Here is a 22,608-nt window from a genome sequence, read left to right on the forward strand (position 1 = left end):
CAAAGCCGAACTGGAGAAAATGCACTCGGTCCAGAGAACATCATATCACCCACAGACATGTCAAAGGCATAAAACTGCTCAATCTCAAAGTATAAATAATAATAATGATTAAAGAAAGGACAATGAACTAATGGAAGGTTTTTGTGATACTAAAACCCGACAAAATGACCCCAATATCAGCATCAAAATCTTTGTTTATATTCAAGATTTTTTGTTTTTTAATAATATACTTTCATTGCGTTCATTTTGATGTGCTTTGCTTTAACTATAGGGAGTTCAACATTAGAGACAGTTCCAAATGCTTTATTTTGAAAACCCACTGCAAGAAAATACAACATCCAGTCCGTAGTTGAGCTGTGGTGCGTCTGAATCCTGTGATCACCGTTTCCGGGTCTTTCTGTTGCCCGTGGACGGTTTGGAGTCAGGAGGAGCTTTCTTCACAGGAACCTTCGCCGCTGGAGCTGCTGACGCAGAAGGTTCCCGTTTCTTTGGCTCCGAAACTAAGATTTGATAAAAGTTCATGAGGAAAAAGCTGATAATGTTCAACCATCATGTGACGCCATAACCCTGTCCTCACCCTCCGGGGTCTCCTGGGGCTCGAGACTGCTCCGTCCCTGCAGTTGTCTCTCCAGGTCTTGGATCTTTAGCTGAGCGGCCTGCAGAGCCTCCTCAGCCCTCAGCGCCCTCTGCTGGGCACTCTGAACCTGCTCCTCGGACTCTCTACACAAAATATTATGAACACTGTTAGAATAGAAACAACAGTGGAGGAGAAAGATGGAAAGGCCTCACTATTTGGAGTTTGTGTTGCATTGTTGATGCCACTGTTAAAATACACTTCTAATAAAGTGAGTATTGCTGTTGTCATTGTGTCAGTAACTTGTAAAGCAGCTGAGTTGCTCTAAATATCAAAGTAAAATATGTAAAAATCGTCTTGAAATAAGTCATTTTGTCCTCTTAAGGCGACACACTGCAGGTGAATAGGGAAAAAATTTAAATTTACAGATATCAATTTGAAACTTTTGCTGTAGATCACTGGCATAAATGTGAGGGAAAAATACATTGCAAGTTTTCTGTCATTTTATCTTTTCATGCCTAAAAATGCCCCAAATTTCCCATCTTTTTCGGCGATGAAATCTGAATAATGGATAGAGCTACATTCAAATTTATGGTTTCATTTTATTGATAAATGAGTTACCAAGATTCAGGGCTCGACACTAACGTAGTCCCGTCGTCCCGGGGACGGAAAAAAAAATGCACGGGACGAGATGAGATCTTACCCGGGACGGTCTCGGGACGATAGGCCTTTTTAATATATATGTATTTTTAGGGCTGCAATGATTCATCGATTAAATCGATGAACTCGATTAGTAAAATGCTTTGAATAATATTTTCCCGCTTCGATGATTTGCTTAAGTAATATTTCTCATTAAAACCGTATGAAACGGGGCCGCCTACGCGCTCGGAACTAAGTGGCGCTTGTTTCCGCACGGCCGCTTCTCAAGAGCACAGCTCTATGGTTGTAAACAACAGAGCGCAGCTCGCTGTGCTAAAACTCGTAGCCGGGCAGAGCCAGGTAGCGGAGCAGAGAACCAGGCTGTTGTAATCATCAAAACACGGCTCAAAGAAGAAGAAACTCCGCAACGAGAGGCGAAGACGGGACGGAGGCGAACGAGGCTAAAGGACACGACTCCCCCCGCTCCGCTACCGCCACAACAATACTGACAACGGCATCAGTGATGATTTACCATCAGGACGATCTACACTTTCATCCACTGTTACTTCAAAGTGTGACATGATAAGGTAACTTCTCTCCTTTCCCCCTCACCAAACACAGACTTTTACATCCTACTGTATCTACTCAAAGTGGTTTGCGCTAAATATCTTTACGCTGTATCTACGATTTAAATTAAGATAAATAAAAACACAGATTTACGTAGAGTGACCACCTGTCCCTCTTTTGACTGTCCTGCAGAGCCATGTCGTTCTCCTGCTTAACATGTCCCACTTTATCACTGAAGCCCTCATGATTTTTGTGTTTAACTGCTTAATAATATATTGCAATCTGTTGCTCGCCCAGTGTTATAAAAGTTGTAATAATGAAAAGGTTGGTCTTTTTTAGTGGGATAAAAAAAAACCCTGATCTATAAAAAACTAAACTAATTTCTCTGTACTTCAAAGTTCTGCCAAATTGTCCCACTGGTCTGTTTAAACTATTTATGGTGGTCACACTATTTCAAAAGCAGAATAAAACTCCAACAGTCACACTGTTTCATCTGTACTTTAAATTTCTCATATCCATCCTTTCATTGCTCACAACAAATACATTTATGAACCATAAACACTGACACATTAATCCCTGCTATAGCAATACTATGACAAAAATACTTAAAATGTTTCTCCTCTTTTAGGAAACCCCTCTGGTTGAGATCCTGGGAAAGAAATGAATCACCTGAGCTTCAGCAGAACATTTCAAGATTCTGTTTCCAGTCAGGACCTACTTCACTTGAATAAGAACAAAAGTACTGAATAATATAAAGACACTCTGAAGCTGCTCTCGCTCCTCGTCATGGACATGAGGACAGGCGTCTCTTAATGAGAGTCAAATGTTGCTGCTTTTGGGACAAACTAAGAAATTACGAATAAATGATGTTATTTCTAGCAGAAAAATCCTTTGTTAAAAACATTTTTTCTCCTTTTATAATCTGCTCTTAAGTCATGAAATGTAGTTTTTCAATATAAATGCAATACATATCTGATTACTCGACAAATTGATGTAAATAATCAATAGTTGCAGCCCTAATATTTATGTAAGCGAGTGTGCATGCTCCCCTCTTCCCTATAAAAGAGCGAGAGCTCTATAAAATTCGGGACGGTTCACATCCATTTCGGGACGATGCCAAATGGTTTTCGGGACGGTGTCGGGACGGTCATGAAAAAAGTTAGTGTCGAGCCCTGCCAAGATTTTTTCAGAGGGGATTTTGGATTTCTTGTTTAGTTTTAAAATAAGCTGTTTTTTAGTGGAAAAATTGGTAAAAAATGTAATTTTCGCCTCATTTTTTGACATTCAAAACTCAAAAAAATGGGGCTTAGGGATTAGATAATAAAAAATCCCTCTGAAATAATCTTCCAAACATTGTTCAGTCCAAGGCTGGAAAATATGAAGTCTTTAGGTCCGACTGACGTGGACATAGTGTCGCCACAATGACAGAAAAATGTGTTTTGAGAAAAAGGCCCTTGAAATTGCATTCTCCCATTTAAGTCTATGGGAGAACATTGAATCAGCGCAATATTTAAACATGTTATTGTGAAGATTAGTCATATTTTCTGTTTCTGGGTGAAAGTTTATATGTTCAGAGACCAATTTGGCCCAAAACCTGAAAACTGAAAAAATTAAGTTTTGCCTGTAGTGTCTCCCCTTAAGATTAAAAATAAATAAATCACCTTACTCAAAACTAGATAAAAAATCTTACTATACTTGAAATAAAACGTGTATATGTTTTATTATCTATCAAATCAAAGACAAAAGTACTTATTTCAAGAAAATGTTACTTATACTAAGATGCAGTATAATCCTAAATCTGTAACAAGTGTGGAGGGTAATGAGCCACTGTAGTGTGACTGCCAGGTTTAAAAAGCGAAATCATTTCCTGTTGAATATGTGAGGAAACAGATTTGATTTGTCTTTCAGGTTATTGTGTATCTAATGAATAGAAGGGCGGCTCTTGTACTGACTGCAGTTGTTGTTGTAAAAGTGTCAGTGTGTTGAGCTCAGTAAAAGCCGTCTGTGCGTCTTCAGTGACGGGAGCCACCGCCTGCTCCTCGCTCTGAAACAAAAGGGAAACGTGATGAACACAGAGCTCCGTGTTTAAAGTCGTCACGTTTTAACACTGACCCCGGTCATTTGGACTCTGCTCGCGCCCAGCTCCTTCTCCATGATGCTGCGGTCACTGGCGATCAGCTGCAGCACCGGGCTGATGTGGACCGAGGGCTCCCTCTGCTGGACAAGACAAGGACCAACATAAAGCTGTGGCAGACCTGTCCTTTTCATGGTCATCAAGCACAGTTTAGAAGAAAATTATGAAAAATATTTTGGCAACAGAGACGACACTGAACTTTGTGCCTGATTTTGTTTTGTGTAAATAGGCTCAGGAAATACAGAGGTGTTTAATGTTTAAGCACTGTTAGTGTAGACTGAGAATCGTTTTTTATTTTTTATTTGCCACCATTTTTCTCCGTCTTCCCAATTTCTTATATTATATCTTTAGATCTAAGACAGTTTTGTTTTGCTTGTGCCAAACTGGTTTGAACAGCAGGATCTAGCAACCCAAAGTGGAAACCGGATCAAAAAATTGAAACATTAGCAATTCCTTTCCGGAATTGTGAACAAATGAATAGATCCACAGTATAATTGTTACAGTGGCGCAGCAGTTAGCAGGGTGGAGGCACTCTGGTTTCCCCTACCACTAAAAACATGTATAACAGGGGATTGTGACCATGTCGCCCTCAGATCTGGAGCACGACCTCATGCCTGTGAGAGAGGAGGTACTTACTGCAGGCTCTTGTTCGGGTTTCTCCTCAGGATTCTGAAAGACAGAGCAGTGTTTAGCGGCACAATAAACTCCACAGTGATTGTAATTACAGTAGAAGTTTAACTCTTAACCTCTCACCTCCCGCCGTAAATGAGCGCATTTTCTCCAGTTCGGTTTTACCCAAATCTAAAAGCTTCTAGACTGGGGAGAAACAGTGTAATGTCTCATTTGAAAACTAAGGCCTACAAAACTGATTCTTAGTTTGTTGTTGCGTTATCTTTGGGTTTTTGTCACATATTTGAAACATTTTTTTATTGCATTATTGTTGCTTTTCTGGCACGCTCTCGTCACTCTTTTGTTGCGTTTTTGTCGCTTTTTTATTTTGCTATTGTTGCTTTTCCAGCACATTTTTGTCGGTCTTTCGTTGCGTTTTTGTCACATTTTTGTTGCATTTTCATCCTTCATCCCTATTTTGATGCTTTTTTTTCCAGACGCTTTTACATTTGCGTAAAGCCAAACTAGAGAAAATGTCCTCGGTTCAGGTGGGGGTTAAGAGGTTAAAGTAGAACACTAGTCTGCACAAAGAGACCATGGCAAACAAACATATCTATTATCCATCTAAAGACTTTACAAACCTCAGCCTGCTCCTCTGTTCCAAGCGTCTCTTGGGCTTCAGGGTTGTTCTATAAATCAGGACATGGTTAATAAAATGACCATTTAGTAAAGTTATGTGTATGTGTAGTGTTTACCGGGGAATCCTCCCACTGGTCACTTCCTTCCACTGCGAGCGCCTCTAAAGGGGACATCTTTAAACTGGCCAGAAGGATTTTAGAGGTGTCCGTCCAGTCGCAGGCCTCACTCTACACAAGGACCATAAACAGATGATGTTACGGCACACCAACAGCATGGCTACAGAGGAGGTGGAGGTGTGCGACTGTGTGTAGATGGGGAAGTCTGGGCATCTCTGCTCAGACTGCTGTTCAGAATGAAGGGAATACAGGTACATACTCTCAATACTTCCATATTGAGGGTATATGGAAGTACTGACCACACACAGAGGTCAATGTCAATCTCAGCATTGACCTCTGTGTGTGCCGTGTCTCGCCTTCCATATTAACAAGAGCCTAAAGGCCTGATGAAGGCTGATCAGCTCTGTGCAACCATAGCACTAATAAAAAAAAACATTCACAGATATCAATTTGAAACTTTTTCTGTATAGTAAGTTTTTGTAATTTTATGTTTTCACATAAAAATTTAAAAAGACATTTTATGGATAAAACTGCCAAAATTTCCAGCTACAAAATGTAAATAATGGATAGAACCGGGTTTAAATCATTTTCATTCATTTTGTTGGTGTATTACTTACGAAGATTTGCTGAGAGGGATTTTGGATCTAATTCTAATTCTAATTTGGATCTAAAAAAAATAATCTGTAAATATTAAAATTTCTCCTTTTTGGGTTCAAATCAGGCAGAAATTAGATACAGAAAAATCCCTGTGTAAAAAGCTTCCAAAAGTCCCAGCCTGTGCTGGAGTGCGGAGGAGTCTTTAGCCACTGCGGAAACACTAAATATTTGGATTACAGTGTCATCTCGGTCACAGCCTTTAGTGCTACACGACACGTGGATACCAAACATCAGCGTCTGGAAACCTGGAAATCTCCAGCTCACTAGCAACAAAATGTCATTAAATAAGCAAAGGGAGAGTTTGGTGTTTTTTAAACTCTTACATTAAAACTAAGATGTTAAGGGAGAAAACTAGCAAAAAATGTCGACATGTCTCGCCTTAAAGGAAGTGACTACATATCCCCCTGCAGGTATGCACTCACAACAGAACCCTAAAACTGAATCAAACAACTTTCATAACTCAACATTGGCTCTCCTTTGGCTCCTGTTACCGTCCTGTAACATCATGTGCATACCCTATTACACAAGACACTGTTCCATATGAGTGACGATCTCCCTAATGTTACCTCCAGCTGTCTGCTCTTCATCACATGCTTCTCAGCCAAATCTTTCTCAGTCGGGTTGTTCAAAAGCTGCTCTTCATAGATCAGCTGAGTAGTTCTACAGTCAGACAGAAACAACAGCATGGACATTAGTATCAAAGGAGGGTCATACTCAAATCACTTTATTTAAGCACAAGCAAATCTGCCATCCAAATCATTTAAAAAGTCCAAAAGTATTTGTCACTTACTTAGTAACCAACAGTTTATTCCAGTAAGAGTTAAAAAAAAAAGGTAATTAAAAAAATTACCAAGGCAACTGGAGCCATAGGTGGTCCTCCAAGGGCGGATTCTTTCCTGTATTCTGGTTATAAGCCCGAGTGTACCGAACATACACTCATACACTCCTTTTGTCGGGCACGTTCACACGTGTTGGAAAAATTACAATTGGACCGCAACGTGCTCCTCTGCGCTTCACGTCTATCAGCTATTCTCAGGTCAGATTTTATATTGTGCAAAGCATAGCTTTGTGGAAACAGTGTGGGAGCAGTGCCCAATAGTTCAGGATTTCTTACTCATACTTCACTGCATTTGACAGACTCTCAACTCTGGTCAGTGCTGTCCTTGTTCGGTCAGTAAGTTTAGGAGGACGGCCTGGTCTTGGTAGGTTTGCAGTGATGTCATATTCTTTCCTGGATGGTGTATTTAACTGTACATTGAGAGATGTTCAAATCTTTTTATAACCTAACCCAGCTTTATACTTGATACTAATAACTTGATCCCGGACCTGTCTGGTGTGTTCTTGGACTTCATGATGCTTCTGCTCCACAAAAGTCACTTAACAGACCTCTGAGACCATCACAGAGCACCTGTATTTGAACTGACATTACATTACACACAGGTAGACTTGATTTAGTCATTGGGTCAACATGTGATCATTCAGAAATCATCAGGCGACTTCTGAAGGCAACTGGTTTCGCTAAAAGGAAAGGGGTGTGGATACTTTTGCAGTTAAAAATCATGTATAAATTTCATTTCACTTCACGATTGTGTTTCACTTAGTGTGTGTCTTTCAGGTAAAATTTCAATGAAATATATTTATGTTTGTGGTCCATAGCATGGCAAAATGTCAAAAAGTTAAAGGGGACAGATACTTATGCAACCCACTGTACACATCCAGTAGTGTCTGTACTTTAACTTAAGTAATAAAACAGTACTTTGACCACTACTGGTCATCATCGTTCACAATTGTGAAAGGACATTAAAGTTGGGAGACAGTGAAAACAGCATTGCCTTGTGAAGTAGGTGGAATATAGCTCCACATTTTGGGCTAGCAGGCCCCCGTCGTCCTCCAGCTGCTGGACTGAGATGTTCCCCATGGGGGGGTTCTTCTGTCTGTCTGCACTCTGCTCATCCAGGTCAGGGACCAGCAGGAGGAGCAGCTCCAGCATCCAGCGAGACCGAGCCATGTGCACACTGCTGATCTGAGAGGGAGAGAGAAACAAGAGGGTTTCCTGCTGATCAGCTTTAAAGTGATTTAAAAGTTGTTTGTTTAGATTTTCATAAGAGACGGCCTAAATGGGTCGCAGGATTATGGGTAACGCTCCTCTTGTGTGTCCCCAGCTGCCACATCCTCTCACCTCTCTGCTGGCTGTCTGGTTTTCAGTGTCCACAAAGCTGCTGATTTCCTCAACAAACTTTGTCACCTTGTCAGTGACCGCCTTTGTCTGTGTGCTGCACAAAATAAAAGAAAGTACAACCATTTACAAAAAGCAAGGAACATGCAAACTCCACTCCAAATTCAGAAAGATCAACGCACATATTAACCATCAAATCCAAACTTACTACGGGGCCGGCTCGCTGGAATGGCCCTCCGCTTGGACGTCTGAAATGAGTCCGAAGACTTTCTCCAGCAGACTTTGCCAAACGTCCAGCGACTTTTCCAACATCTTCAAATCCAAGACCAGTGTTTTGTGGGGCTGCTCCTTCAGGTTACACAGATTTGTGCGCCACGGCTCAATGGACTCGGACAGCGACTGAAGCTGGCTGTGCAGCCCTGGAACAAAGCAAAGATTTACATAGAAAACACTCTTTCACTTTTACATTTACCTACACAAAGCATAGCATGTATGGGAGTAATTTGACGATCTGTATTGTCACAAAACTATTGCTTTATAATAAGATGTCTGCGATTACAATATACTACAGGAGGGTAGGGTTGGGGACCGGCCGTTGCATAAAAAGAAATGGTCCCCAGCCGAACCAGTATAGTTTTCTTTTCTTTTGATTCCAGAGCTTTAACGATACCTGATCGATACTGTTTTTGTTATACTGAAACTAAAATATTGGATGTTGCTTTCTTTTTTTGATACCCGTAATACCCAAACTTTTTCTCCGGTACCAGGCTGGCATAATTGTACCCAGCACTACAGAAGAGCAAAAACAAATCAGGTATAGTTTGTACATATTAGGGCCGGGACGATCCGCTTTAGTTGAGATTTATGATACATATTGTGATACAGTAAGTATTGTGAAACCTTTGAAAAAGAAAAAGTGATGTGTGGAAAAAATATAAACCAAATGCTACTTGACATTTTCTGAAGAGTTAAGATTGTAAAGTGCATCACAATGGCAAAGGTTAGTTCTGTGTTCTGTTCCTAAATAACTATTACATTTGAAAAATATTAAAAGTACTGACACTTTGATAAGATACTCGGTATTGCGATAAAGATCTGACCTTCTGTCATCCACAAAGTGAAACAGGACTGATTACTACTTTCTACTTCATCACTTTTAGTGCTTTCATGAGGAAATACTTAGTACATCTCACTTACGTAATAATTTGACTAACTTTACTTTTGTTGGAGTAATATTTACAAGGAGAATCTGTACTTTTCCTCAAGTAATGAACTCTTGACGGTAACTCTGGCTCGTGGTTCATTGGCACAATACAGTTACACGACAGCAGTTATGGAAGTGTCACATCCTGTCCCCAAGGATCACCAATAAACGCCACAAGACGAGATAAATGTTGTGGAAAAGTCTGAATTAACAAAGTTCTAGTGAATAAAACAAGTCTATGATGTGCACTTCCAGTTTAGCCTGATATGGGACCTGTCAAATCCACATATACGGACACTAATACAGATATAAACCGTTTTCTCCAGTGATGTGGTCGTCCAGCAGCCCGTTGAGCTCAGACAAGAGGACCTGCAGCTCTGTGAGGGTCTGGTAGAGCTGAGATGGAGCATTATCTGGACTGGAATGTCTTCGCAGGAGCTGAAGGCCCAAACCCAGCCACCTGTCCCGCACTGTGATGAGACTGTCCAGGGCCTCTTTGTGAGTGAGCACCTCCTCCCCCTGGAAGCCCTCTCGCAGAGCACCCAGCGCCTGTGACGTAAAAAAAAGTGATGTAGAGTACAGAAAGAAAGAAATAGGAAATGTTGAGTCTTACCTCTACCCATGCTGTTAAATCGGAGTGAATTTCCTCCACCGAAGCTCTTGGGCATTTTTGAATGTGATTTCTAGAAAGTAAAAAACAAACATTGTAAAGTAAAATAAAATAAAAATGAGTAGAATCAGCGGAAAATACAAATGTCGGAGCTGGAGCCTGGGCAACACTGTCACAAGGCAGAAAAGAAAAAGCTAAGTTCGCTAAGTACTAAATATATAGATACAGACGGCATCTCGTCATAGAAGGGGGCGTGGCTTCGCCGAGGGGGAAAATAGAATCTTTAGAGAAACACAATTTTTCACTCTTTTTAGCCATTTTCTGGTGGAATATCAACTTATTTATCACACACAAATAAAGTCAAGTGTAAATCGGGCCCATGTGGATATTTTCTCACAGCAGATTGTTCAGTAGAAGTGAAAAAACGGCAGTTGTAGCAAGTGCTAGCTAACCGTTAGCATTAGCCCGATGCTAAACATGTAGCATCAAGTTAGCATTCTCCGTTATTTATGTATTTATGGGCTGTTGAACCACTTTGCTCCTCTCCATGTCTTTGAATCATTATTTAATAGAAACTATGTTCATAATTCAGCATTTGTTACAGTCGTTTTTGAATAATCAAAATTGTTTTCCCCCTTAACTGTTTTCAAAAATGACCAAATATGGGCGATTCCAGAGATGCCGTCTGTATCTATAAACAAATTGCTTAGTACTGCTTTAAACTGCTTAAAAGTTTTCTAAAAAATGCTATGACCCATGTGACAACGCTGGGCTAGGTGTCATATTTTTAACCACACTTATGAACAAAAAGTGGAAGCCTACATCTAAGATTGACAGGTGGAGCTGTGTGGAGGCTTTTAGCCGGGCGGGGCTTTCTGCCTTGTTGCCCTTGAGATTTAGCATCCGTGGTCATTTCACAGACCACTCGGAATCCTTACTATGAATGGGGCTGATTGGAAGGAAGCAATAGTCCTTACTGCTGTTGGGAGGTGCAGAATGCCTGCCACTTGGACACGCCCTGTTGGATGGGACAGAGGTGTTGAGTCTGAGCCTGGTCCCTCTTCTTCAGGCCGGATATGAACCTCTGCAGCTCCTCTCTCCACAACACGACGATGTCCGAGAAACACTGCAGGTCCTCAGTGTCCTGCACCAAACAACACCCACTGGTCACTGCTTGTGTCACTGAGAGACAACGGGGAGAGGATTCAAACTCTTTACTCATCTAGCAGAGCCATTAGTCTGAAATGATCTTAATCGAGTAGAAATATGCCACTGGAGTACTGAGTAAGTGGGACTTATGTTTCAGCATTGGTGTAATCTCATTACCGAAATATAGAGTTTCCAATTATTAAACAATAACTAGATGCAATCAACAAAATCTTTCAAATCTAGAGCTTTTGTCACAGTGGGAGGAGTTCACCAAATGTTTACTCAAGACTGTTACTTCAAAATTATTTTACAAGAAATGTAGTCTTAAAAGTGTATTCCTTTAAAAAGTTACATGGATAAATGTAACAAACAAAAGCAGGCTTTATAATTCCATTTATTGCTCCAAAAAATATTGCGATAAACAATAGGCTACACAGTATTTGAGTAACCTTGACTCTTTTTCTTTTCATGCTGATTCTATAATCATGAACCATGATGAAATGTACTTGCATCAGGAGTAGCTATGTGCAAGTTATTTCTTTTTGTGGGAGAGATTGAATTTATTTTAAAGTATTTTTTCAGAAGGACTTGTCTAATTTTTCAAGGATTAAACTGCGGATGGTGGGGAAGTTTCAGTTTTACAAGAAGGTTGTCACAAACACTTTGGTCAAAGTTTGGATTAGCCATGGCCAGGGTCACATTTTCCCAACGCCATCATGTAAGAAGCCAATATGAGTATTAACCCCAAAACCTATCCAAAACTGTACTTGACACAAAGACAAGGTTTGCAGATAATCCTTTTGGGAAATATAAATGTACCGAAAAAAAGTCATCTGGCTGAAGGGGAGTGTTACCATTGTGGCGATATAAAGGCTGCAGCTCTCAGCTGTCTGGTGCCATGTCTCTTCACTGGAGTACAACTGATCGACCAGCTGCAGGTCCTTCACACGGATCAGCTAAAACAAACAGGGATCCATGTTAGATTACAAATGAACTTACAGTTTTCATTGGAAATTACAGTCTGTCCACATTCAAATTTAACCTCCATCACAGAACCTCGGCCCCCAAGATGATTTTGAGAAATATTATTATGCAAAAATAACAGTTCAAATACCTGTTACTACTCTAAAAACTGCACTGTTTTCTGGCTGCTCTCCATCCATGTCTCGCGTTGGCCCCTCCATGCCTTCATCAGGTCTAACAATCTTGAACACGGTGCGTCTGGGTGTGAAGGGTTTGGAGCGGATGCAATGACAGAAAGGAGGGAGTTCTGAATGGCTCTGAGCACTTCCCGTAGACACTGCGTTTACCTCATACACTTAATGTTTATAGACTGACATTGCTCACTGCTGGCTAAGAACATCGCCTCAGACCCTAGCCATGTTCTGGACCTATGTATCTGGATCTATCTGTCCATCTATCTATCATATCTTTATCTATGTTTGATTGATAGATTGATGGATTGATGGATTGATGGATTGATGGATTGATGGATTGATGGATTGATGGATTGATGGATTGATGGATTGATGGATTGATGGATTGATGGATTGATAGATTGATGGATTGAAATCATCCTGGGGACAGAGGGTGTATTGTCAAGGGCCGGGTTTGGCCCCAGGGCCTGATGCTGCCTACCCCTGCTTTAGAGTGACGTGACGTGAACACATCCTCCATACCTTCTTAGCCAGGCAGTAGGTGAACCGTCTCCAGAGGTCTCTCTCCTCAGCCATCTGGTGCAGCTGAGAGTTTAATCGGCTCCTCTGAAGTTCATACAGCTCATGGTACCGCTGCACCACTCTGAAACAGAGGGGAATTTGCACATATACTGTTACCGAAATTGATACCCCAGGTCAGGGAACACAACAGGGTGAAGCTATTGGCTAACAGGGCCGCTGCAAGTCAAATTGGTGCTCTGCTCTTTAACCAAATGGTCTATTAATCAAAATTGCACTAAAAGTTCCAAAATGGACTTTAAGAGCAGTAACAATACTATTTCAATCACAAATTGTTAATCAGCAGAGACAAGTTGCTTTAGTGGTTAGATAAACTTGAACTTTCAACAACTCAGTCCTGATGACGACTTGTTTTTTTAATTACACTACAATGGGGCTTTCCTGGACAACTGAGAATTACATATAAAGTAATGTATACTGAAAACACATGATTTTATTATTTTGAGGTTATCTGAACAGACCCCATCGTCGAGGCCTTTCCTCTCCATTTCGCTTTGCCTTTAACAGAGAAGGTTTTCTAATGCACTTCCTGGATAAATATCAAACACTGCACTGACTCTGCGTTGTTCTGACTGTGACCGAGGGCTTGGGCCAGTTCATGTTGGGCACGCTCGGCCTGCTGGGAAACAAAGGCATCATGGTCCTTTATACGCGCCAGTTCTCTGCACAGAACACAACAAACAAAATGCAGAAATATAGTTTGTCCAAAATGCATAAGTAAATGCATAAAGATTGCATACACTGTGCTTTCAGGAGACAGGCCGCACACATATGAAATGATTCACTTAAAACTTTTTCTGCTTGACCCAGATACTCCTTGCACATTGATCTGTTTATTACAGCACGACCAAGAGACAAGGCTCCTGTGACACACATTTGGGCCACGACCATCATTTGAGAACCACTGTATAAAAGGTTTTAGATACAATTGTCCACTATTGTCTTTTTACAGCAATGGATTGAGAGAAACCAAAAGGAGAATCTCTGCATGTGCTTCACAAAAAAGCTGATTGAATTGAATTATTGTTCCATTATTGGCTCATTACATTGAATGCAGGGCATTACCCGCACAGGAGTGCTCCTCAGACCCACCTGCTGAGCTGCTGGATGGAAGTTTTGATGCGGTGGATCTCCACAGTCAGCTGTCTGTCCAAAGCTCTCTGCGCCACAGCCTCTGTGTGGAGAGCCTTGAGATACCGAGGGATACGCTCCAGGAGGGACTGATATTGCTGTCTGACACACAAGTTAGACACGCACATAACAGCGTCCACATTACTGCAGTACTGACGTCACACAAAACAGCTGAAAACGGCTCTGCTGAGCTGTGTATGAGAACTGAACGTATTTCATCAGTTCTTTCCACTTTTGATTTAAATGTGTAGAGCTCCACAGTCCCACCCACTCCCGGCCACATGTCGGTGTCCGACACAAAAAATCCCATGTGTTTTATTCTATTAGTTTATTTAAACAGGGACAATGTGCAAAAAAACATTAATTAAAGATGCTTTGCACCAGATATGAAGCCTAGGCATTAATTCAACCTGGGAGACTAATTTCAGCATCAACAAACCTCCAGCCAATGATCGCCTCCGTGAGGGCCACACCTTCACCTCAGCCCGTCAGCGTTAGAGCCGCACCTCCGTAGCAGCCAATCATCGCCCTCGGTCCCGCTTTTAAGCCTCCAGCAATCATGGATCATTCGCTTTCCAGCTGCGCTGCAACCCACCTCCGCCCCTTCTCCACCTCTTCCGCCCTCGGCATCTACCTGCTGCATCTCTACGGGTCTCCATACCACCACCAGTGCCCAGGCCCCGGGGAAGACATCCCTAACTCTAAGCGTTCGTCCATTCGGACATCAATACATACATCAATGTCTACTGCCGGGGTCTGATCGCCAAAACAAAATACATGTCAATAAATCTTCCTAATTGCCGCTTTTGTCTGTCTGAGTCTATCCAGGTTGAATTAGCGTGAGCTAGTTTCTATCTGTAGTCCCTGAGCAGGTGAGTTACAAAATGTACAATATGAAAAATATATTTCACATAAAATCATGCTAAAATTACTACAATAAAACATCACTAAAGTTCATATTTACATTCACAGTCATCAGTGCTGACACTACTGGTTTTCCAACAGCACTTTCTTTGTATAATTTGTGAGAGAAATCCTTCAGGTCTAAGAAACATTTCAGACTCTGTGGGAGTTTGTTCCGTTCTTTGATGCCTTTGAATGAGAAGGACGTCTGTGCGATGGCTGAGCTAAGTTTAGGCCTTACTCTACAGTCATTGCGACTCGTGGACCTGGAGCTCCTGGTCGTCTGTTCTGAACTGAGCTGGACAAATGTTTTCAGTGGTGGAGGCGCAGTATTATTGAAAACTTTAAAAACTAATCGCACAGTGGCGTACACAATTAAATGATCAATGTTTAACATGCTGTTATTATTTTTCAAGGATTAAAGAATGATGGATCTAAGTGGCTTTTTGTCTAGTACTTTAACTGCTTGATTATATAGAGATTTTAGAGGTTTTATTGTTGTCTCACTCGTCTGTGACCAACAAGAAATACAGTAATTAATATGAGGAATCATCACTGCCTCCAAGTAAATTTTTGCAGCATCATGAGTCAGTGTATTCCTAATATGTTTAAAAACAGACAAACTGTATTTTAGAGTGTTGTAAATTTTCTTGACATGTTTTTTAAAACTAAACGTTGAATCCAAAACAAGGCCAAGATATTTAAATTCCTCCACTACTTTTATTTGACTCTGGTTTACATAAATGCATGGTAAGGAGGACTCAGTTTTTGAGTTTTGGTAAAATACATCGTTCCGGTTTTATTTACATTCAGTCCAAGCGAGGCAGAGGAAAGCCAGTTTGAGATGTTTCCCATGACATTGGTAAGTTTATCGGCTACACTGGTCGCATCACTTCCAATGCACGTAAGCTACAGTATCGTCCACATACATCTGTATGTCCACCTCTCCACACACCGAAGGGAGATCATTTATGTAAAGCACAAACAGCAATGGCCCAAGAACAGAGCCTTGTGGGATGTATTGCTGGCTTTGACTTTTCAAAAAGTCAATTATAAAGAGTTTAATGGCACGACGCCGGCTAATCAGCTATGTACTAACTACTGACACTTGCACGGGTATTTTCCAAGAATGAAACAAACAATACTTGAAAATACGACAAAATTACTTTTATAATTTGGCAGTTTATAACGTTTTAGACAAATCTTCAATTTGACCTTGTATTTTTCATGTCCGTGAGTTAGCACATAGCTGATTAGCCGGCGCCTTGATGTTAAAGTCTTAATAGTTGACTCTTTCGAAAAGTCAATGCTAATAATACATGGGAGTTTTTATGTTGGACCCCGACACGTGGCCAGGAGTGGGTGGGACTGTTGAGCTCTATTGGCTTTACAAGTAATATATGTACTCTATTCTAAAGAACTTTTATGCCGTGCTCTACAATTAAACTTGCCTTACCGTCATTCATGATTTTTCGGTGAAGGGATATACTAAGGTAACATGCACCATAGCCACTAGGGGGTGATGTTTGTTTGTTTGTTTTCATTTTAAAGTGATTGTAAGTTAAAATGTTTTACAAATGTGCTAGATGCTTTTGATTTCAGGTCCAATCAGGAGGGGAGGAAGGGGTGGAACATGCTTGATTACTGTCAAATAACTTGCAAAAACACTTTCTCTCCTCACTTTGCAATATTACATACTACCACTTGAAGCATTTTTATCAAACGGTCAAAATCTGCTCATTATATTTCCATGACAGTACAGCAAGAACATGAAAAAGTGTATTTCATTCATTCATTTGAACAATCAAGATTTGGGGGAGAGATTGGGAGAGCTAGAAATGAGTTGGGGCAGCAGCTGAAACTTCATACTCAACTACCTTCTCCGCTTATGGTTTGAAAATGGGAAAAATCAATACCCCAGCTAAAATAAATCAACTAACAAATACGTGAAATGATTAAGCAATACATGTAAGATGGGGAGCTTACTGGACATTGTTTAGGTCAACAATAATACAGTGAGTTTGGATATTGAGATTCAAATATTGTCAATTGGTCAAAAGTTCTGAAATGAGAAAACATGAAATGGGGAAATGGCATTGTTATAGAAATGTTGCTGATCTGGGTGTTACGATATCCTAGAGCCCGATCCAGGTGCAGAAGCTCACCTGAGTTTGGCGAGGAGCTGTCCTCTCTCTGCACAGCCCACACTGACCTGTCTGATCAGCTCATGGAACACTATATTGTAGATATTCTGCTCTGTACGTACCAAGTCCAGCAGGCCCTCTATCTATAGACACACACAGTTGTTTATTAAAACAGGAAAGGGATTCAAAACAAAGTAAAGAAAGTTTGCATTGAAGATTTTGCTAATATTCTACCTACTATTTCCTAGTTTGACACATTTTGTGATGTACATTATTTCATTACCTTCTTGAACATGGGCTCAGGAAGATATGACATACACTCTAGGGACAAACGAGACGATGGTGACAGACTGTTGTGGAGCGGAGGGAGCTGCGCAGGACGAAAAGGAAGGAGGAGGTGGAGCTGATCAGCGTAGGACACCACGCTCTGAAACAGGAACAAACCCGGGAGGCGCTGCACTGTTTCAGAGGATCAGAAACCTCCGGGTGCTGCGGCTTCCTCTTCCTCCAAAAACATGCTGGTCAAGGTGACCCACGGTGGCAGTGCGGCTCAGACACAGTGGCTCAGGACTAACACCTGAACACTATTTCGTTGTACGCTTGTACAATGACAAATAAAGCACTTGCTTACTTACTTACTCTATTCTCAGAATCTTCTTCAGATGACTACCGGCAGTCAGTCAACAACAACAAAAAATATTGCATCCACAGTAGCACAGTGGAAAGTCCAGAAGTGTTCACTCAAACTATCTATATTTTTTGCCTTTTCTCTCTTTTGTTTTTGTTGTATATTGAAGCCCTACGAACCTTGTTAAAAACCAAGAATTTTTGCCACTTTTGAACTTTGTGGACTGTATTTGTGCATTAAAACGGCACTAAAAAGCATGACATTTGGCACTGGGCACTTCCAGCATAAACCCTGACAAAGGTTCTCAAACCATCATCCGATCTCGGTTTCAAACCTCTAGAGCAGGGGTGCCCAAACTTTTTGTCTCCTAGGGCCAAAATGAAAAAGTGCCTGTGAGATTACCCCTGGGAATGACATAGCTTAAATATAAGGCTCAGAACTAATCTACACAGTGAGTGGACAGTTGAGAAAAGGCACGTGTGTTCATTAACATGCACTATCCCAACTCCTGCAACTATTGCTTAATGTTTATGGCCTGAGTTTGAGTGAGGCTCTGTATGGATATTTTATAGCTGCACCTTTCTTCATTTTTTTGGTAAAATTATTAGATTTAGTTAATTAATAAGTGCTGTGATTGTGTTTCAGTGGAAAAGTCCCAATCTCTGACCAGTTTGAGAAGTCGACGACATCATTGAGCCACTCTGTCCAATCAGAGAACATCATCCTGTGACCTTTCGAGCTGCTGAAACCATTGTGACAGCAGCACAGTGGAGGTTTGTGTCTGTATTGTGCTCCTCTGAGTGTATTTGTAATATTAAACTACTCAAATGGCAATCTGTCTGTTATTAAATGTTATTATTGACGAACTAAAAATTATCCCAGCAGATCCCACCAAATAAACTAACAAAAAATACATCAGGGTATTTCCCTAATTTATCAAGATCCCACCCACAATGCCCCAGTCTACTCCTGGCCAAAATAACAGCGGCTTTTACCTGTGAGAGTTGGTTCAGCTCTTCTTGTGGTTCCACTCCAGCCTTTTCCAACATGTCGTCCATCACCCTCATGAGCTGCAGCACCTCCTGTCTGCCACTGGGCTTCCTGCGCGGACAAAGGCACTTTTACAGAACAATTACAACCGGGCCCTATTGTATTGTAGTGGTAGAGTTTGCTTCGATCCTAAAAGCACAGCTGGAACTCACATTGAAGGGAAGACTCGTAACTTCTGCTCGTCGTCTTGCAGCTGCACAGTGAAGGCACTTAGAAACAGACGCAATGTGAGAATCTTAAAGTCAGGAGATCGCCGTAAAGCGCTGTAAAAAAAAAAAACAACAACAACAGGAAAAGCCTCACTCCTCGTAGAGCTCCAGGCCTCGCAGCCCTTTGTTTTTCACTATGTGGTACTCCTCTGGGATCAGGCTCTCCAACACTGTCATGTTCTGGGGAGAGAAGAAAAACATTGCATAGATTTGTATGGTCTTGAAAACAATCAATGATTAAAGTTCGTGCTTTGGAGAGCCGTGAGACGTCGACTCAGGCATTACCTGTGTGTCAGCTGCTTTTACCGGAAGTGGAGGGAGAGTGATGGCCGTCCTCTGACCCGCGTCGCACAGGAAGGATATGTCCCTGCACACATCACGTCACATCATGTTTTTTATTTGTACTACAGATCCACACATCAGTTAAGTCAGTTCTTTATGATGAGAAGATGTAAAGAGTAAACAGGCCACAGGGGTGCTATTGTCTGCTTCTGACCTGCCGGCTCCAGTGAGGGACGTGGGCTGTTCCAAAAAATGTTTGTATTTCTTGCGTCCCAGAGGGTGATGCCAGACAGCGTCAGGCCGTCTGAACGTACATCCCTGGGGAGATCAATTAGAAAACACATTTTTATTTTCACATGATCCTAACTTTCCGATACACATGTGGAACAGGACAGAACATCTTAAAAAAAACATAAGAAATTCAAACTTGTATTCCTTCATAATATGCCCAAATGTCAGGATTTGGATCACGTTGTGAAAGAGTGGTTCAGGGAGCAGGAGATAGATTGGCCACCACAAATTCCACATCTTAACCCCATTAACAATTTTTAGGATGTGCTGGAGAAGGCTTTGCACAGTGGTCACACTCTCCCATCACCAATACACTTAACGGTATTATTGTGAGACCAAACTTCTTGGCGGCGAATCTTGCTTTGGGCCAGACAGTTTACAAGTAAAATAGCGGTGTATAAAACAAGCCAGTTTGGCCACGAAATGTTACACCTTGTGTGTGCTAAAAAAGCAAGGTGTCACTTTTAGGGGCTGGAGAGGGACAATAGGAGAGTACTTTGCAGGGGCAGTATAGAAAAGTACTTTGCAGGAGCAGTAGGAGAGTACCTTGCAGTGGCAGTATAGAAAAGTACTTTGCAGGGGCAGTATAGAAAAGTACTTTGCAGGGGCAGTATAGAAAGTACTTTGCAGGAGCAGTAGGAGAGTACCTTGCAGTGGCAGTATAGAAAAGTACTTTGCAGGAGCAGAAGGAGAGTACCTCGCAGGGGCCGTATAGAAAAGTACTATGCAGGAGCAGTAGAAGAGTACCTTGCAGTGGCAGTATAGAAAAGTACTATGCAGGAGCAGTAGAAGAGTACCTTGCAGTGGCAGTATAGAAAAGCACTATGCAGGAGCAGTAGAAGAGTACCTTGCAGTGGCAGTATAGAAAAGTACTATGCAGGAGCAGTAGAAGAGTACCTTGCAGTGGCAGTATAGAAAAGTACTTTGCAGTGGCAGTAAAGAAAATTACTTTGCAGGAGCAGTAGGAGAGTACCTTGCAGGGGCAGTATAGAAAAGTACTATGCAGGAGCAGTAGAAGAGTACCTTGCAGTGGCAGTATAGAAAAGTACTATGCAGGGGCAGTATAGAAAAGTACTTTGCAGGGGCAGTATAGAAAAGTACTATGCAGGAGCAGGAGGAGAGTACCTTGCAGTGGCAGTATAGAAAAGTACTATGCAGGAGCAGTAGGAGAGTACCTTGCAGGGGCCGTATAGAAAAGTACTATGCAGGAACAGTGGAAGAGTACCTTGCAGTGGCAGTATAGAAAAGTACTATGCAGGAGCAGTAGGAGAGTACCTTGCAGGGGCCGTATAGAAAAGTACTATGCAGGAACAGTGGAAGAGTACCTTGCAGTGGCAGTATAGAAAAGTACTTTGCAGGAGCAGGAGGAGAGAACCTTGCAGTGGCAGTATAGAAAAGTACTTTGCAGGAGCAGTAAGAGAGTACCTTGCAGTGGCAGTATAGAAAAGTACTTTGCAGGAGCAGTAGGAGAGTACCTTGCAGTGGCAGTATAGAAAAGTACTATGCAGGAGCAGTAGGAGAGTACCTTGCAGTGGCAGTATAGAAAAGTACTTTGCATCAGCAGTAGGAGAGTACCTTGCAGTGGCAGTATAGAAAAGTACTTTGCATCAGCAGTAGGAGAGTACCTTGCAGTGGCAGTATAGAAAAGCACTATGCAGGAGCAGGAGGAGAGTACCTTGCAGTGGCGCTGGTGAGCACTGGGCTGCAGGGTGTTCTTGTTGCAGACTGTAGAGGTGAGACTGACCAGCAGCTCGTCTGGGATGACTCCATTATGGACAGGCTGAAGCTCTGTCCCTGTGTGTCACGACAAGACAATCAATGAAAAGACACATGTTCTGTCACTGCAGGAAACAGCTGGATTGACATTTCATTTGGAACTTTTCCGACCGGATCAAGAAACAATGACTCTGCTTTAATATGAGATTGGATTCATTTTGATGAGATGGTCACAAATAACCAGAGGTGGGTAGAGTTGCACTGACTCAAATAGTAACTTTTTAAATAATCAGTACTTATTAGAGCAGTTATATCATTCAATGCTTTCTACTTCTACTTGAGTAATATTGTAATGAAGTATCTTTACTCTTGCTTCAGTAAAAATAATAAAGCTTCATGTCGACTCAAAAGATCAGGTTCGTGCTTCCCGCTCCTTTTTCCCCCGAAATATATAGAGTTCGGGAATGTCCACAGTTACCATGGAGATGCGCCATCTTTGCAGCTGTTAGCATACATTTCCATAGACTAACATTAGCTAAAAACAGTAGAAAAAGTGGAGAAAAAAAACAGTGGAACGACTCCGTTAGCTGCTGAGATACTGCTGGTAAAATACATCTAACACACCGTGGTCTCCGAGTGTTTTAATGTGAACAATAACTCCAGTATTTTAACTTTTAAAATCTCCATTCGTTTACAATGGCTGCTAATCCCATAATGCTTAGCGGTATGACGTCACATTCCCGAACTCTATACATCAGTAACTCTCAAACAGTTGGAGGGGTTGGCGCAAGATGGCGACTCTGTAAGACGTCTGCACTCGAGCTCCGCTGAAAAAACTATATTTTGAGCCAAAATACAGTAACTTTTTTAAACAAAATTACATTGACCAACTTTCTGCCAACATGCCTAAAGCAGATATCAAGAGGAAGGAACGTGAGCCATTCTCAGTATCCCAACTGGAAATGGATATCCACAACTACGCTGGCGCCTCTGCCCCGTCAGAAGCCTTGATGGAGACGGGCGATTTCGCGCTCTCTCCGTTACCGGACTCCCCGCTCTATTCTCCGGCAACCAAGAAGGGTAAGCCCGCTGCTGGCGACGAAGACCCAGACGGCATTGTGGCCAAGCTTTCTGCCCTCATCAACTGCCGAGCTGATTCACTGGAGAAAATGGTAACTCTTAAAATCGAAGGGCTTAAGAAAACTATTGACTTTGTGTCGGAGGAGGTGAAAGATATGAAAACGAAGCTGAAGGAGGTTGACGCTAAAACCAAAATGGAGGAGACTCGAGTGAAAAGCTGTGAATCGCGGATCTCTGAGCTTGAACGCTACTCTCGAAGATGGAACCTGAGGCTGGCTGGGGTCCGTGAGTCTGATGCGGAGAATATTAAAGCCACGGTGATTGACATTTGTCTGAAAACGGTTGCTAATGAGAATGTGAAAGT

At 41.7% G+C, this 22,608-nt stretch overlaps 1 protein-coding gene across 1 annotated transcript; it reads right to left on the bottom strand.

The window, feature by feature from the left end:
* Positions 1–364: 364 nt before the first annotated feature.
* Positions 365–22,068, bottom strand: axdnd1 (axonemal dynein light chain domain containing 1; the record flags this gene model as incomplete). The annotated part of the gene is made up of 25 exons (XM_079581138.1): positions 365–500; positions 578–720; positions 3,733–3,824; positions 3,893–3,997; positions 5,165–5,212; positions 5,279–5,389; positions 6,502–6,595; positions 7,768–7,958; positions 8,115–8,208; positions 8,320–8,530; positions 9,630–9,864; positions 9,929–9,998; positions 10,903–11,069; positions 11,929–12,030; positions 12,754–12,874; positions 13,368–13,472; positions 13,903–14,043; positions 17,010–17,131; positions 18,612–18,717; positions 18,819–18,875; positions 18,970–19,055; positions 19,161–19,242; positions 19,372–19,475; positions 21,124–21,242; positions 22,056–22,068. The coding sequence occupies 25 exons, from the start codon at positions 22,066–22,068 to the stop codon at positions 379–381; spliced, it is 2,841 nt and encodes a 946-aa protein (XP_079437264.1). The 3' UTR covers positions 365–378.
* Between the last annotated feature and the right edge of the window lie 540 nt (positions 22,069–22,608).

The sequence above is a fragment of the Gobius niger genome (assembly GCF_951799975.1).
Source record: "Gobius niger genome assembly, chromosome: 22".
Lineage (NCBI taxonomy): Eukaryota > Metazoa > Chordata > Actinopteri > Gobiiformes > Gobiidae > Gobius > Gobius niger.